The sequence below is a fragment of the Erythrolamprus reginae genome, chromosome 3, assembly GCF_031021105.1.
Source record: "Erythrolamprus reginae isolate rEryReg1 chromosome 3, rEryReg1.hap1, whole genome shotgun sequence".
NCBI lineage: Eukaryota > Metazoa > Chordata > Lepidosauria > Squamata > Dipsadidae > Erythrolamprus > Erythrolamprus reginae.
In genome coordinates this window covers 226,107,100-226,124,415 of record NC_091952.1, presented here as the reverse complement: position 1 = coordinate 226,124,415, position 17,316 = coordinate 226,107,100, and the positions used below count along the sequence as shown (strand labels likewise).

The 17,316-nt window shown below is 38.1% G+C and overlaps 2 protein-coding genes across 4 annotated transcripts in view; one reads left to right on the top strand and one right to left on the bottom strand.

Moving 5' to 3' along the window:
- Positions 1 to 7,182, bottom strand: part of TMEM67 (transmembrane protein 67) — a 47,959-nt gene extending 40,777 nt beyond the window's left edge. Inside the window, exons 1-4 of one of the 3 annotated variants that reach the window (XM_070748062.1) lie at positions 6,982 to 7,182; positions 1,971 to 2,059; positions 1,765 to 1,858; positions 323 to 422 (exon numbers count right to left, since the gene is read on the bottom strand). In XM_070748062.1, the coding sequence (XP_070604163.1) occupies positions 323 to 422; positions 1,765 to 1,858; positions 1,971 to 2,059; positions 6,982 to 7,156 (458 nt within the window). In that variant the 5' untranslated portion in view covers positions 7,157 to 7,182. Of the gene's footprint in view, positions 1 to 322; positions 423 to 1,764; positions 1,859 to 1,936; positions 2,060 to 6,981 lie in introns of all 3 variants that reach the window. The other 2 variants (XM_070748063.1, XM_070748064.1) reach the window with 2 other exon arrangements.
- Positions 7,183 to 9,835: 2,653 nt separating this feature from the next.
- RBM12B (RNA binding motif protein 12B) lies at positions 9,836 to 16,088 on the top strand. Its single transcript, XM_070748068.1, is given in 4 exon segments — positions 9,836 to 9,923; positions 12,535 to 12,575; positions 13,090 to 13,568; positions 13,571 to 16,088. Coding segments are annotated over 2 exon segments (2,547 nt in total). The 5' UTR covers positions 9,836 to 9,923; positions 12,535 to 12,575; positions 13,090 to 13,117; the 3' UTR covers positions 15,667 to 16,088.
- The last annotated feature ends 1,228 nt before the right edge of the window (positions 16,089 to 17,316 follow it).

The following is a 17,316-nucleotide window of genomic DNA, read 5'->3' as shown; positions in this document are numbered from 1 at the left end:
TGTTCATAGAGTTTAATATTAAATAATCTTAAATAAAGGATACAATGGTTCTTAGGTTAATAAGTAACATGAATAAATACAGTATCTCCCAGTACCATGGCAATGTTATGTACTGCACTACAGTATATCCCGGTATCATGGCAATGCAATGAACCACACTAGAGTTAAATCAGTGTTAAAAAGTCACCTTGCAAATAGGGTTGAATTTACATTTGGCAAACATCCGATTTATTGCAATTTTGCAAATTTAATGAGAATAAATAAGAACGGCCAATGTTGTTTTCCTAATTCAACATACATCTTATATAAATAAGATACTTACATGTTATTTAATGCATTTGCAATTGAAAATGACTCTTCCTTTCCATCACACTGAACACATAATGCAGCTTTCAGTAGTGAACCATTAATATTTCTTTCCACTTAAAAAAAAGTACAAGAATATTAGTAAAAATATTACTATAGATACCATATTATGCTTAAATATAATGGATAATGTATGCATACCATGTAGATTTAAAATGCATCTTTAAAAATAGCAAATCCATAAAATTGAGTTGACATTGCTTAATACACGATTCTGAATTTGGAGATCTTGGTTATGACCTTTCCAAGAATTATCATATTTTTCAGAGTTTAAGATGCACTGTTTTCTCCTCTAAAAGAGGCTAAAATTATATTCCAAATATAGCTTTTACTAAGCTTTAAAAAAAAAAACCTAACGAGATGCTAATGCAATATTCCATGTTTTGCTTGCTTAGTTCATTGATGCTCCCTTTGACAATCAGGTGAGCCTTTTTTCAGCCCTAAGAAAGTGCTAACAGTGAAGCAATCTCTTCTGCCTTTTTTTCAGCCCTAACGAGGTACTAATGGAGTGAAGCATCTTCTGTGCTTTGTTAGTGAAGCTATCCTCCCTTTGCCTGATTTTCTCAATGTTTCTCTCTCTGAAGAGAGAGAGAGAAGTGAAGTGTTTTAGAAGCTGCTTTTTATCCCCAACCAGGAGATGAAAAGCAAGCACATGGGCTCAAAACCAGCAAACTAATGTGCTGAAGCTAACCAGACTAAAGACTAGCTAGATGAATACCTGTTAGGTTGATTGTTTTTTCCCTATTTTCTTCCCCCAAAACTAAGGTGCGTCTTATATCCCCCAAAATATATTACCTTGAGTAATGATAAATTAACTTTGTGTAAATATGGATGTGCTTTTCACTCATGTATGATCACTTATTTCTACCACGTATTTTATAGGGGAAAAAAATCAGTTTACATGTTTTTTTAAAAGGAAACTTTATATTTAACTATGTAACAACAAAAGCTAAGTTGTCTCTCTCAACACTATTCTATGTTGCAATTTTAATCAAAGAGAGAAATGATATCATAATCTAACTTGCTGCAAAAGTATAAATTCAGAGGAAGAACATATTTTCAGAGAAAGGATTTTATTACAGCTTGTGCAACACAGCAGGTTTACTTTGCTGTAAAACTATCATTGATTTCTAAATGAGATGTTTCATTTTAACGAAGAAGTAAGAAAATTGCCATAAAATTTACATTCAGTTAGTTTGGAATAGTAGTAGAGCTGAAAAAAAATGTATGAATTGTTTTATTTTTAAAAAACAAATTGGAATATATCCCTTTTGTTCCTGGAATAAATAAAACTTTCACTAACTAAAATGTTAAAATATATCTCAGGTATATCTTTCTACATGGATTTGCCTAGAAACATAAACAAACAAGCATAAAGTAACTTTATAAAATTCTTACCTAGAATCTCATTATTAGCACATCTACATTTTCCTTCTATAGTTAAACCACTAGGACAAGTAGTGCAGTCCCATCCCTCTTGAGTAACTCCATTCTAAATGAAAGATTATAATAATTGAAAACTCACTTTGAAGTTTGTAACGTAAAAAATGTACACAATTATTCTACCTACTTTTCCTAATAGAAATATTTTAGGTTGATTTTACCATGGTTTCTGGACATTTTTCACACAAAATAGATGTTCCACCTTTATCAAAAACTTTTTTGAATCCTGGAAGACAGTCACATGATGTACCTGAAAAATACACAATGCCTTGTTGTATTATTGGCTTCAAATTAAAATATTTGCTTTAATAAGGATAAGATTGAAAGAGATCTCTTAAATTTCTCTACCTAGGTTGATTTCAAAAGTTTTTAAGAAAACTTCCAACAGTTATGATGGGTTTTTTGGTGAACAATATAAGATATAAAATTTAAGGACAAGAATTATTAGTTTGAGATTGTAATAAAATTATAACAAGAATTATACATTGGGTATTTGGAATTGGCTGTAATGGGGGGGAAAGATAAAGATAAGTAAAGATACTAGGCAGAGAAGAAGCAATAACGCAGAAAATTAAGATGCACAAAAGATTATAATTAACTACTAAAATTAAGGTATAGCAATATATAAAGAATAAAAATTGAATTAATTGGTGGTTGTCCTAGGGAACAAAACTAGAGGATTAGGTGGCATTAAAAGGGTATAACATATGGCAAGGTTATAGAAATTATAAACAATTGTTTGAGAAGTGGCACTGCTAGTATAAAAATAAGGAACATAATAATTGCCTTTTAAATGTAAGTGGATTGAGGTTGGGTGACACTCAGGAAAGGTTTTAGAGGGAAGAAGAGGAAGTAGAAAGAGGAAGTAGAGGAGTGGAAAGAAGTAGAAAATTTAGGGAGTTAATAGAGAGACAATGAATGGAGGGAAGGAGAAGGGGGAAAGGAGGAGTAAGAAAGTAGGAAGAGGGGATGAAGATTGGAAGACGGAAGTGTTGGGTTAGAAAATAGGTGTTGAAAAAGGTGCAAAATAAGATATTGGTTTATGAAATATTGAAAATGTATATGTATTTTTCTGATATATTTTAAGGCATGTGTGTTTTGTTATAAAAATGGAATTTGTAGAAAGGAATTTAAAAAAATGTTTAAAAAATATATTTCAACTATGTAGTCCTTAACTTACATTTAGGGACTATTCAAAATTACAATAGCAGTGAAAAAAGTGACAGGACTATTTTTCACGTTTATGACCCTTGCAGTAGTCCCCCTAATCATGTGATCAAAATTTGGGTGCTTGGCAACTGGTTCATATTTATGATGGTTGCAGTTTCTCAGGGTCACATGATAAGCTTTTGCAATCCTTCTGACAAGCAGAGTCAGTACGGAAGTTACTTAACAACCGTGTTACTCACTTAACAACTGCAATGATTCACTTAACACCTGTGACAAGAAAGTTTGTAAAATGGGACAAAACTAAGGTAACAAATGTCTTGCTTAGCGACTTAACTTTTTGGCTTAATTGTGGTCATACATTGAGGACTACCTGTATTTGAAAGACACTCTAAATGTTCTCTCTCCAGGGCACCATTTTTTATTATGTTTATTATTGTTTCTGTTTTCATTAGTTTAAAATATTTTACAGTATATTCATTGCCCAGAGAAGCAATCATGGATAAGAAATGGATGACTGTATAAATTAAAGAAATAAATAGCAATCATTTTTCTAATATAATCTTCACTTTTCCTGGTAGTGTATTGGTTTGACAATAGATGTTCATAGCAGGTTCCAATACTAAAATCAAAACTGAAAAAAGAGGCAATCTGATGAAGTGGACAAGGCCATTGGAGCTGTGAGTTCTGCCACCTGTTTACTGGATCCGTGTCCCTCCTGGCTGGTTTCGGCCAGCAGGGAGGTGACACGGAGCTGGGTCCAGGAGATTGTCAACGCTTCCTTGGGGAGGGGATTCTTTCCAACACCCTATAAAGAGGCGCTTGTGCGCCCCCTCCTCAAGAAGCCTTCCCTGGACCCAGCCGTACTTAATAACTATCGTCCAGTCTTCAACCTTCCCTTTATGGGGAAGGTTGTTGAGAAGGTGGTGGCACTCCAGCTCCAGCAGTACTTGGAAGAAGCCGATTATCTAGGTCCCCAGCAGTCGGGTTTCAGGCCCGGTTACAGCACGGAAACTGCTTTGGTCGCGTTGATGGATGATCTCTGACGGGCCCAGGACAGGGGTTTATCCTCTGTCCTGGTGCTTCTTGACCTCTCAGCGGCTTTCGATACCATCGACCATGGTATCCTTCTGCGCCGGCTGGAGTGGGAGGCACTGTTCTCCAGTGGTTCTCCTCCTACCTTTCCGGTCGGTCGCAGTCGGTGTTAGTGGGGGGCCAGAGGTCGACCCCGAGGTCTCTCCCTTGTGGGGTGCCTCAGGGGTCGGTCCTCTCCCCCCTGTTATTCAATATCTACATGAAACCGCTGTGTGAGATCATCCAAGGGCATGGGGTGAGGTATCATCAGTACGCTGATGATACCCAGCTTTACATCTCCACCCCATGTCCAATCAACGAAGCAGTGGAAGTCATGTGCCAGTGTCTGGAGGCTGTTGGGGCCTGGATGGGTGCCAACAGACTCAAACTCAACCCTGATAAGACGGAGTGGCTGTGGGTTTTGCCTCCCAAGGACAATCCCACCTGTCCGTCCATCACCCTGGGGGGGGGGAATCATTGACCCCCTCGGAGAGGGTCCGCAACCTGGGCGTCCTCCTCGATCCGCAGCTAACATTAGAGAACCATCTTTCAGCTGTGGCGAGGGGGGCGTTTGGACCGGGACTCACTGCTCACAGTCACTCATTCCCTCATCACCTCGAGGTTCGACTACTGTAATGCTCTCTACATGGGGCTACCTTTGAAAAGTGTTCGGAAACTTCAGATCGTGCAGAATGCAGCTGCGAGAGCAGTCATGGGCTTCCCTAGGTATGCCCATGTCACACCAACACTCCGCAGTCTGCATCGGTTGCCGATCAATTTCTGGTCACAATTCAAAGTGTTGGTTATGACCTTTAAAGCCCTTCATGGCATCGGACCAGAATATCTCCGAGACCGCCTTCTGCCGCACCAATCCCAGCGACTGATTAGGTCCCACAGAGTGGGCCTTCTCCGGGTCCCGTCAACTAAACAATGTCGATTGGCGGGCCCCAGGGGAAGAGCCTTCTCTGTGGCGGCCCCGACTCTCTGGAACCAGCTCCCCCCAGAGATTAGAACTGCCCCTACCCCCCTCGCCTTTCGCAAACTCCTTAAAACCCACCTTTGTCGTCAGGCATGGGAGAACTGAGATATCTCCCCCGGGTCTATACAATTTATGTATGGTATGCTTGTGTGAATGTTTGTTTAATAATGGGTTTTTTAAATATTTTATATTGTAAAGTATTAGATTTGTTACAAACTGTTTTTATTGTGTTGTGAGCCGCCCCGAGTCTGCGGAGAGGGGCGGCATACAAATCTAATTAATAAATAAATGAATGAATGAATGAATAAATCTTGAGATCCCAAAAATGCAGAGGGAACTGATAAGAATCAGATTTTGAAATATTCTTAATAAGGTGCCTTTAGTGGGTTTTCACTGTCCTTCACTACTAGTGAGAATCCATTAATATTGAGATTAATCAATAAATGGAAAGGGGATTAAGTTTTTTTCCTTGTACCCAGATACCAACTTTAATTCCCATGTAAAGAATCTACAGTTTAATAGCAATTGGGAGAAGTTGCTTTATTTTTTCTTCTAAATATAAAGCTCAAGATTAATGGAAGATTGAACACAATGGAAAGTGAACACAAGAACAAGGGGACACAATCTGAAGTTAGTTGGGGGAAAGATCAAAAGCAACATGAGAAAATATTATTTTACTGAAAAAGTAGTAGATCCTTGGAACAAACTTCCAGCAGACATGGTTGGTAAATCCACAGTAACTGAATTTAAACACGCCTGAGATAAACATACTGTATATCCATCCTAAGATCAAATACAAAAAATAGTATAAGGGCAGACTAGATGGATCATGAGTTCTTTTTCTGCCGTCAGTCTTCTATGTTTCTATAGGACCTAAATTTTAAGAATGTGTAAATGTAATTATATACAGTAATGTTTCTACCCTACCCACCTGCAATCTCGAGCTAAATAAGGTTGTCTGGCCACCATCCAGAGAGAAAGTGAGTCAAGATGCTTCTACCTAGCTAACGAAACTTTCACTTCTCATTATTCTCTATGTATTATAACAATTTCAGTCTCTCAATGGCATAATAGTTGGCATTTGCCCAATAATCCAAGCATTTAGTATTTCTCTGCCTGGACAGAGACTGATTGTACAAAAGCTCCAGATCCAGCAAAATATATGGCATCTGATTATTGCTTCTGTTTACACCCTCAGCATGAAGCAAGAACTGGAGAAGCATCAGGATTATGTGGGGTTTTGTCCTTTTATTAACAAACAAATAGTTTGTCAATATATACGTTTTAAAGCAACCATCTTGCTTAACTTCTCCCTGTGGTTATATGTATTCTTTTCCCTAGAGGTGATCCAATGACAAAGAGCAGCTACTCTTCCTGATCTGCCCATATATAATGTCCCAAAGATGCTAGGTCAATGGTTCTCAATCTGGGGGTTGGGACGCCCTTGGGGGGGGGGGGGGTGTCGAACGACCATTTCACAGTGGTCACCAAAATGGTGTTAGGAACTAAAGGTTCTATTCTGGCGTCTTGGAATATATTTTCGCAATCCGACTAATCTGACCTTCCTGCCAGTTTGAAGCTCGGTTGGGAGAATTTGTGCTAGACTTATGGTTGGGGGTCACCACAACATGAGGGGTATTATTAAGGGGTCACAGAACCACTGTGCTAGGTGGCACAACTATTTATCTGCTCTTTGAGGGAAATAAATGTACATGCAATTCTACATGCACTTATGTTCAAGAACAGGAGTCTCCAACTTTGGCAACTTTAAGACTTGTGGACTTCAACTCCCAGAATTCCTCAGCCAGCTGGGAGTTGAAGTCCACAAGTCTTAAAGTCCGCCAATGTTGGAGACTCCTGTTCAAGAAGGTCCACTTAATTCAGTGCAGCTTCTGTATGAACCTTTTATAAAGCTCCGCCCTCCATCAGGCTGAACCTCCAGGTAGTCTCACCTTGAGCGCTTTGCTTCTGGAACTCCCCACAACGTTTACAGTCCAAGCTGGCGATGTCGAAGTACTGATCTCCAGTGCAGCTCTGTGGGTCGCGCAAGGGGAGGAAGAAGCCGCGGCCCGCACTCAGCGGGAGCATCACCAGCGCCGCGGCGAGACACCGCCGCAGCGTCGCCATGGCTACTGAAGCTTTGATCCCGCCCACCCCATGGAGTGGAAAGGCGGGTTTGAAACTAAAACTACGGAACGGCAAGAGGGCTTAAAAAAAATCGCAGGCGTACACGGGACCGCTTTCGCTGTCTCTATGCCTGGTAAAAGTATCGACAGGTCCTGCGGCTCATTCAACGAAAGGTGGAGGAGGGGTCAATTTTATTAAATGGAATCCTTGCAATTGTGTATCCCCTTATATAGAGCGCTGGTGAGACCACATTTGGAGTACTGTGTTCAGTTCTGGAGACCTCACCTACAAAAAGATATTGACAAAATTGAACGGGTCCAAAGACGGGCTACAAGAATGGTGGAAGGTCTGAAGTATAAAACGTATCAGGAAAGACTTAATGAACTCAATCTGTATAGTCTGGAAGACAGAAGGAAAAGGGGGGACATGATCGAAACATTTAAATATGTTAAAGGGTTAAATAGGGTTCAGGAGGGAAGTGTTTTTAACAGGAAAGTGAACACAAGAACAAGGGGACACAATCTGAAGTTAGTTGGGGGAAAGATCAAAGGCAACATGAGAAAGTATTATTTTACTGAAAGAGTAGTAGATCCTTGGAACAAACTTCCAGCAGACGTGGTTGGTAAATCCACAGTAACCGAATTTAAACATGCCTGGGATAAACATATATCCATTGTAAGATAAAATACAGGAAATAGTAAAAGGGCAGACTAGATGGACCATGGGGTCTTTTTCTGCCGTCAGTCTTCTATGTTTCTATGTTTCTATGTGGATTACATTTTAATAATTTGATGAGTGAATACCAGTCCATGAAAGTTGTCTTAATCTGAACTTCTCCCCCCATGTTATTATTTTTGTTGAATTAAAACAAACTATTGCATTTAAAAAAACCACGAATTGAGAGTGAATTACATATATTATTTTATTACCTATGTGATCTTAAATAAAAAAAAACCCTTGTCAACATCCTTTATAGATTAGGACATCATTGACATGATTAAATGGATGGTTGCAAAATTTTATTAAATTTAGCTTTTTAAATTTATTTATTTAGTTGTCAAACATGTATAGAATAGTAGTACAGTACTGTAGTTTGTATAAACATAAGTAAAAGTAACAATAAAAGAGGACAATAGGACAGTAGGACAGGGACGGTAGACGCAGTGGTGTGCTTTTGCACGCCCCTTACAGATCTCTTAAAAATGGGGAGAGGTTGACTGTAGACAATCTAAAGTTAAAGTTTTTGGGGTCTGGGGAAGAAACCAGAGTCAGGTACTGCATTCCAGACATTGATCACTCTTGCTGAAGTCGTATTTTCTGCAGTTGAGTTTGGAGCAATTTACATTTAGTTTGAATCTATTAGGTGCTCGTGTATTGCTAGGGTTGAAGATGAAGTACTGTAGTCATTAACAGGAAGGATGTTTTGGTATATGATTTTATGAACTATATTTAGGTCAGATCGGAGGTAATGTAGTTGTAAATTGTCTAATCCCAGTATTTCAAGTCTGGTGGAACTATCATTTTCACAGCTCTTTTTTGGTGTAATAATCTTTGAGCAGTTTTGAATATAGAAGAGTTATAACGAGGAAAAAAATCATTTGTATTAAATATATATGAATAGTCTATTAAAATGAAGTTATAAAATAACATAAAAGGTATTTGAAGAATGTAAATGCTAATCACAAGATTGAAAGTTAGTAACTCTGAAAAATGTTTTGTATGGTGCATGAGATAAAAACTAGTTTTGAATGATTGTTAGAAATGTAATAAAGGGATGGAATGAACTGTTAAGATGATAAAATCAGCTTACATTACAGAATAAGAATGATATGAAAAAGAGGAGAAAATCAATTAAAATTATTATTATTATTTAGAAAAGAAGTGAAGTAAAATATATTAAAACATAATATAATGTACAAGGTGGAAAAAGACCAGATCTTTGATTGTTGGTATAGAAGGAAAAGAACAGAAAAAGGGGGAAAAACAAAATAATTAAAATAGAGATAAAATACGAGGGGAAAAAGACTAATAAGAGATTAACATGAAAAGAAATATGAGAAGGGCTAGGTTTTAGAAATGGAAGGATATTAGAATACGTATTAAAAATGAAATGATAAATGAATTGAATTATTAAGAAAAATATTGATTATTATTTTATTTTATTTATTTGTCAAACATGTATAAGATAGTAGTAGTAGTTTGTATAAGCATAAATAAAAAGTAACGATAAAATAAGACAATAGGACAGGGACGGTAGTCAGAGGTGCATATGAAACTCAGATATACGAAACTCAGAAAGCAAACGCGACATGAGATGTATAAAGATTAAAAATAAATAAAATTTATTGGAAAAAAAATTTGCACTCCTCCCGTCCGTCCTCTTTACAAAACTTTTGATGTTTTTTTTAACGTAAAAAAAATTGCACTAACTAGCGGCCATTAGAAACAATTAAGCAACATAAAATGCCCGACTAAACTTTGAGCTTCCGGGGCATAGCGCATGCGTTTTTAAAAGTAGCGCTCTGAGCTTGCGCGCGGAGAGTCGCGCTCGTCTTTGCTGAGGTGGGGACGCGGGGAGATAAAAGCGGAAGCGCAGCTGCCATTTTGTATATTGCGGATCTGTCTTTTCTCGCTTCGGGAGGTCGAAGCGGGGGGAGGGCGAGACGCCCGCCGCTGCTTTCCTGACGGACGCCTGGAGAGATTGGCGCGCCCGAGTCCAAAGGGGGAAGAGGCTTGAGGCGTTTTGCCTCATAGAACCTGTTAAAAAGTAAGCGCGGGCTTTCCCGCGGAAAATAACGGAGCGGAGGCTCTTTCGAGGCCTCATTCGACTCCCGGGGGCCTGGTTAGTACAAATGAAAAGCGAGCGGGTCATTCTTTAACGGGTGTCCGTATGCGTGTTTGCGCGCGCTTGTGAGGTCGTTGGCTTTCGACGGGGGGCCTCTAAGCCGCACCTTCGCGTGCCGTTTCCTCTCGTCCTCTTCTGAGCTGAGAGGCCGCGACTGAAGTCGGCGAGTGGTAACGTGTAAATAAAAGGGGTGGCAAACGCGTTTGGGCACCGCCCGCGGGCAGCTCCTGCTGCAGGGACGGTGATGCCGAGGCGTTTTGCGGTTCGGTGTTTTTGATTTAAAAAAATAAATATTGAGGCGTTTAAACCATTCGCCGGAAGCGAGTGCACTTTCCCCTGGTTAGGACGGGGACGGAAAGAAAAGGCCGACTCTCTTGGTGTGCTTGAAAATGGCCGCCCGGGTTCTGCGTCGGAAGGTCGTTTCAGGAAACAACGCGCTACGGTGGTCTGGTGGTCCGTGCGTTTTCATGGGCTGGTTTAATAGCGCTTTGCCTGGGAACGCTGGCATCGTTCCGAACGTTTTCCCGAGGAGGAAGTGAATTGGGTGAGACCACAAACGGGATTTGTGTTACGGACGCCATACAAGACGATGAAACTTCGGAGCCGCAGCTTTTCCACCGGCTGATTTTCATCACGACGTGCATCTCTGATCTCATCTTAGTCAACGCATCTTTGGAAAGGAACGGGTATTGATAATTGCTAGAGAGAAGACACACGTTTTCGCTCCATCTGGTCTTTTTTGCACCTTATTTTTCTACCAGGATTGCAGTCACAGAAATCAGAGCTGTGCTACGCTCTGCATTCTCTAGGAGTAATACATCTTTGCAACTACCTTCCTGGGAAAAAGAGTTGTTCAATCAGGCACTACTCCAGCGGTGGTCATTGTGTGGATAGGAATGAATGTGGCAGTTTTAACAGGAATCAATGCTTGCTTGTTCGCTCAAATTTACATGTGAATACACAAGAATAAAACGCAGGGCATATATTTTATTCATCCTCTGTACGGAATTGCATAATACAAACTGGAGGTGGGTTTTTTTGTTGTTAACTACAGTATTCAGTTGATTTTTAGAAGGTGTTTTAAAGTTTACTAATGGTACCATTGTATCTGCTCAGAAATAAGTTGTGCTGAATTATTGAATTCCTTATTGGGTTTTTTCTTGTTACCAGATTAATATGTGGTTTTGTTTACTTGACAATCAGGAATTGAAAATTTAATAATTGATAATTTTACTTCAGTTGGGATTCCTGAAGGTTTTTCATTGCGCAGTAATCCTCTTGGAAATAAAGGAAAGGATATTAGACTATCCATTTTTCTTTGTTGGATCCAGTTGTTAATTACCCATTCGTGTTCAGGGGACAAATTGAGCTGCTTAATAATGTCAGTAACAGCTATAGTAACTGGCTAGCTAGCATTGCATGAAAACTATAAATTGTTGATGTAAGCTTTGAACAGGTTTATTTATTATTTGGATTTGTATGCCGCCCCTCTCGGAAGGTTGTAATTCTTGTCCTGAGTTACTATTGTTTTCAGTGAAATGTAGAAACTACTTATGGATAGGAAAGGAAAGCTGGATGTGCCATACTTTTGTAGGATGTGGAGAAAGTTTGGTTCTAAGCTTAATGACAGATGAATATTTAGTATATTTTATAATTGTTTATGGTCTTAAAACTTCTTTGTGCATCAGATATCTGATTTGGGTTCTGATGTTAATATTCTATTAATAGAATATTAAATTGAATGTATTTCCTTCCATGTATTTGGCATTGTAATAGGTCTTTGTTATGGAAACTGCAGTACTGTGTACATTGTAAGGGGACTTTGATAAGGTTACCTCTCTAAGGTTATATAGCTTGGAGTGTAATTTTTCTGGGTTTTTTTTTTGCACTTGTGAAATATGGATATTACAAATGCTGTATAAATCCTTTGCTGCATGTAATCATTACACATGTGCTTTTGCAAGGTACTTATCTTCTAAATTCAAAATTATTCTATCATACTGGATTTCTCTGGATTCATATTGGCAGCAAGTGTTACGGGGAAATTAGTATATCTTCAATATGTTCTGGAATTACTGAAGTTGTGGTATGCTTCATTAATTTGATCACTTACTCAATTTTTGATGAACATTCTACTATGTTTTTAAAAGAAAAAAGCATGTTAGAAGAACTGGACATTTGCCTTTTTCATGTGGAACTTTCAAGGACATCAGGAAAAGGATATTTTTAATCAGATTTTTTTTACCTGTATCAAAATTTTGAAGATCAATGTCATATCACTGTTGCTGACATCAGTTTAAGTAGAGAGCATAATGAACCTCTCTCAAAACGTGAAAAACAAGCTATACAATTGAAATTCACAAATCCTGTTTTTGGTACATCTCTGGAATGGGAAAGGATCGGAACAATTTGTTATTTTTTATTTCTTACTGGGTTATTAATGTTCCCCATGGTTCTGGATATCCCACTGAATGTGGCTTAAAATGTTACTCTGCTTCTTGCCCATTAATTTTGTTTCGTTTTCTTTCCACAGTTGATTTCACAGCCTTTATCAGGCCTTCCAAGAAAAACCAGGTAAGCTTCTGAAAGCTTGATATTTATATTGTCAGATTTGATGGCTTTTTCCCCAACCTGATGACCGCAAAGGAAGATGTACAGTTGCCTGCCTAATCATAGGAAAGAATAAACATGGAGAGAAAGTTACTGAATTTAATTCTTTATGAGATTAGCCGGCCTGACAAAAAATGCTTAAACTTTATTATTGCTTGGAAGTGATAGGACATCTTTTTGATGAAAGTAGTTCAGGATATCAGATAATGGAAAACAAGATGTTTTCTTTTACTGGGTTTTTATAAGATGCTGTGAAAGTTTGATTGGTACTTTTATGAGATTATTATTGGGAACTACATTTATTTCACACTGGCCAGTGTTTATAAACATTCAGATTAAATCGGGTTGTATGATATGAAATGTAGGCATTATTCTTTCAGGGTCAGGATTTTTGTTTTATTTTAAGTGGTGTAGCGTTGGCCTAGCATTCTTTCAATATACTAAAGGCTTATTATCATGTATGCCTTTTTGTCCACAGGTGATTATTGCTGTGGGTTGAGCTCAAAATGGCTGTAGTCATACGTTTACAAGGACTTCCTCTTGTTGCGGGTTCTGCAGATATTCGTCGTTTCTTCTCAGGATTGAATATTCCTGATGGAGGTGTACATATTATTGGAGGAGAAAAGGGGGAAGCTTTTATTATATTTGCAACAGATGAAGATGCCAGACAAGCAATGGACTGTTCAGGAGGATTTATCAAGGATTCACGTATACAGTTTTTTCTTAGTAGCAAGGCAGAAATGCAGAGCATAATAGAAATTAATAGGAAAAGATTTGGTCGTGGTGGAAGAGGAGGAGGACCTAGGAGGACTGGTCATAATAATTCCAGAGCATCTGATGTTGGCAACCTTTCAAATATGGTTCAAAAGGGAAATGATAAATCTAGCCATGATTCAAGAGTTCCTTTGGAGGATGAGTTTCATTCTAATGACTCTCGAAACAGTAATACAAATATTGGAAAGAAGCATCTCAATCTGATAGGTTATTTTTATTCATACGTGGTATGCCTTATTCTTCAACAGAAGATGATGTGTTCAATTTCTTTTCTGGATTACAAGTGGAGAAAGTAATTATGTTACAAACCAAAGGTCGAAACAATGGAGATGGTTTGGTCAAATTTGTTACATTAAGTGATGCCATGAAAGGAATGCAACGGGATAGGAATTATATGGGTTCGCGGTTTGTAGAAGTACGTCCCTCCAATGAAGAGACATGGATTAATCATGGTGGTACTGTAGAAGAGAAGATAGATGATTCTTTCCACTTTCAACGTAACTTGAATAAAGGACAATATTTTTCAAACACAGAACATCCAAAAAAAGAGCCAAGCTACTTGTCTTCAAGGAAACGTGCCCGGTCCAGAAGTCCACCACGTAGAGTAGTATCACAGGTTAAATCAAGGTCTCCTTTGAGGAGGATTACCGAAGGCAGCTATTCAAAACCTCCTTCACAAACGGTTATGGCACATGACTTTTCAAGATCTCAGAGGGATATGGCACATGACCTTTCAAGATCTCCTCAGAGGGATAAGGTACATCCCTTTTCAAGATCTCCTCAGAGGAATATAGCACATGCATTTTCAAGATCTCAGAGGGATATGCCACATGCTTTTTCAAGATCTCCTCAGAGAGATATGCCACATGCCTTTTCCAGATCTCCTCAGAGGGATATGGCACATACCTTTTCAAGATCTCCTCAGAGGGACATGGCACATGCCTTTTCAAGATCTCAGAGGGATATGGCACATGACTTTTCAAGATCTCCTCAGGGGGATATGGCACACACTGGTTCAGGATCACCATCACGGAGGGTCACCGCACGTAATGGTTCAAAGTCTCCACGGAGGGTAATGGAACCTATGCATTCACATTCTCCAAGGAGGACCACAGCAAATGCCCATTCAAGGTCTCCAAGGAGGGTTAAAACCCACTCACATTCACCTTTCTCTGTTCCAAGCCAGTCCCATTCCCCCCAGAACAAGGAATATTATATATATATAAAAAATCTGTCTTCTGCTGTTAAAAAGAAGGATTTGCAGGAGTTCTTTGAGGATCCAACTTTAGCGTACAAAGACATTACTTTTCTAAAATCTCATTATAAGGCAAAAAACAAGGATGCAATTATAACATTCAGATCAGAAGAAGCATATACATCATCGCTGAGTTATCAGAAGCTGGAGCTTTTTGGACAACAAGTTCACATTTTCCCTGTTTCCAAAAAAAGAGTGCTAGAATCAATTGGGTCTTCTGAAGTTAAAAGATCAGTAGAAGGACATCGCAATGTAAAAGGTAATGAAGATGGGTACGTTGGTTCAAAGACATGCGTGTATGTAAGAAATTTTCCATTTGATGTGACCAAAGTTGAAGTACAGAAATTCTTTGCAGAATTTAACATTGATGACAATGACATTTATTTACTTTATGATGACAAAGGAGTTGGACTGGGAGAAGCACTAGTTAAATTCAGGACAGAAAATCAGGCCCAAAAAGCTGAAAGCTTAAATCGTCGATGCTTTTTGGGGACAGAGGTCCTCTTAAGATGTATACCCGAGGAGCAAATGCAAGAGTTTGGTATCAATATTTCATCAGCATCTAATGAAAAAATGCAGGGGCATCACCATAGTCATGAAAGAGATGAAAACTTTTATTCTGCTGATTCACAAGGGGCCTCTGTGCAGGAAGGTGAATATAGAAACCTGTCCGATGATTTTATCTGCACATGTGATAGAGGTCCTCCTCAATTTAGTGATGGTATTCCTGGAAATTTTTCCGATAGCCGCTTTGTGCCCGATTCTAACTTTGGTGGTGACTCAGAGTATGTATCTTTTGTCAAATTAAAAAATATACCATTTCGAGCTTCTTCTAATGAAATTCTGGATTTTTTCCATGGCTATAAAATTATACCAGAATCTCTGTCTGTTCAGCACAATGAATATGGAATGTTTTCTGGTGAAGCAGTCATTGCTCTAGTAAATTACAAAGAGGCAGCGGCTGCTATTAAAGAATTGAACGATAGGCCAATTGGCCAACGCAAAATTAGATTAACCTTTGTATAGATGAAAATGGGGCAGAATATACAGTATTATTTCATTATGATTCACAATTTTTTACTTGGAAAATGAAGAAACCCCAAAAGCATTGTTTAATTTTTAAATTACAGCATTTAAGTGATTTTTTTTTAAAATAATGGGTCAACCTCATAGTTCTGCCAAGTTATCTTTAAAATATGCATAGCTTGAATTAAAAAAAATTGACATGTATTTCATTCCTCTGTTGCATGTATATTTGCAGTTCATCTAAGTATGGTTTGATGTAAAACATTGTATTTTCAGAGTTCAAAAGCATAGGTTGTGTCATCCTTGTATATAAACTTAAATCCATACGATTCTTGTTCATTGTTAATTTTCACTGATAGTTTGAATGGTTTTGTAATTGTCAGCTCAGTCTTTATTTTAAAATAAAAGTACATGCACTGAAATATGTGGATGGGTCATTGATGCATTGTTTATTCATAGCAGTAATTCATACAAATGCTGTGACAATGGTGCACATGTGTGCCCAATACAGGGGTAGATGACTTGTGGACTTCACCTCGCAGAATTCGAGCGCCAATCATGGTAGCTTAGGAATTCTAGGAGTTGAAGTCCATATGTCATAGAAGAGCCAACTTGGCTTACTCCTGGCCAACATGTGGCAGAACATTTCGTGCCCATATGTATAGGCCTTACCAGCCACCTGCAGACACATCATGTACAGCCCACAACCCATTAGATGTTAAGGTCTAATTAAGTTTTATATTTGGCAGATGTGAACATAGGTAATGATTTTATAAATTAAGTTTTATGGCAGCAGGCACAATTTTAAAATATAGCATAATATAGCCTAATGAGTGCAATTTACTGTGATATCTGTATACCCATACAATTTTGTTTCATGTCTAGATTTTTTACTAATTTGGCAATAATTTGGATAGCATACTATACTATATAGTACGTAATACTATACATTGAACACATTATTTTAAGTATTGTGGTAGGGAGAAAAAGGAAATGACAGCTGAAAAGTATTCAGTATTTAAAACAACTTCAGAAACATTTTCAAGTTGATCTATGTGCATTTTAAGAGCTGCAACATCATTTTAACCTTACTTTGGCTTTGTGTACATTAGGCAAGTGTTTCCCAATTGTCTGTCTTCAAAATTTATTAAACTACAGTTCTCATCAAATTTAGTCAACTACCTGGGAATTAAATATAATCTGGAGGGTATGCCTTTTGGATTATGAAAGGCAGTATTGAATACTAATATATGGGATGTCAAGATGACACTCAACAAATCTTATTTCATATACCACATCTAGAGTAATATTTTTTCTGTTAAAGACATGGATAAAAAAGAATCAACATATCTTTGCAGCATTTATTACTCTAGCTGAACCAGGGAAATGATTTTCAAGTATGATTTAAGAAAACTACTTTTTTTCAGGATAGATATGCAGTTTATCATATATTGATTTGCAAGCTCAATCATTGTATTCTAGGAGAATGCTCTTGGCACTACAGTGGTACCTCTACCTAAGAATGCCTCCACTTAAGAACTTTTCTAGATAAGAACCGGGTGTTCAAGATTTTTTTGCCTCTTAAGAACCATTTTCTACTTAAGAACTGAAGCCCGGAAAAATTTCCCAGGAAATTTGAGAGCATCACGA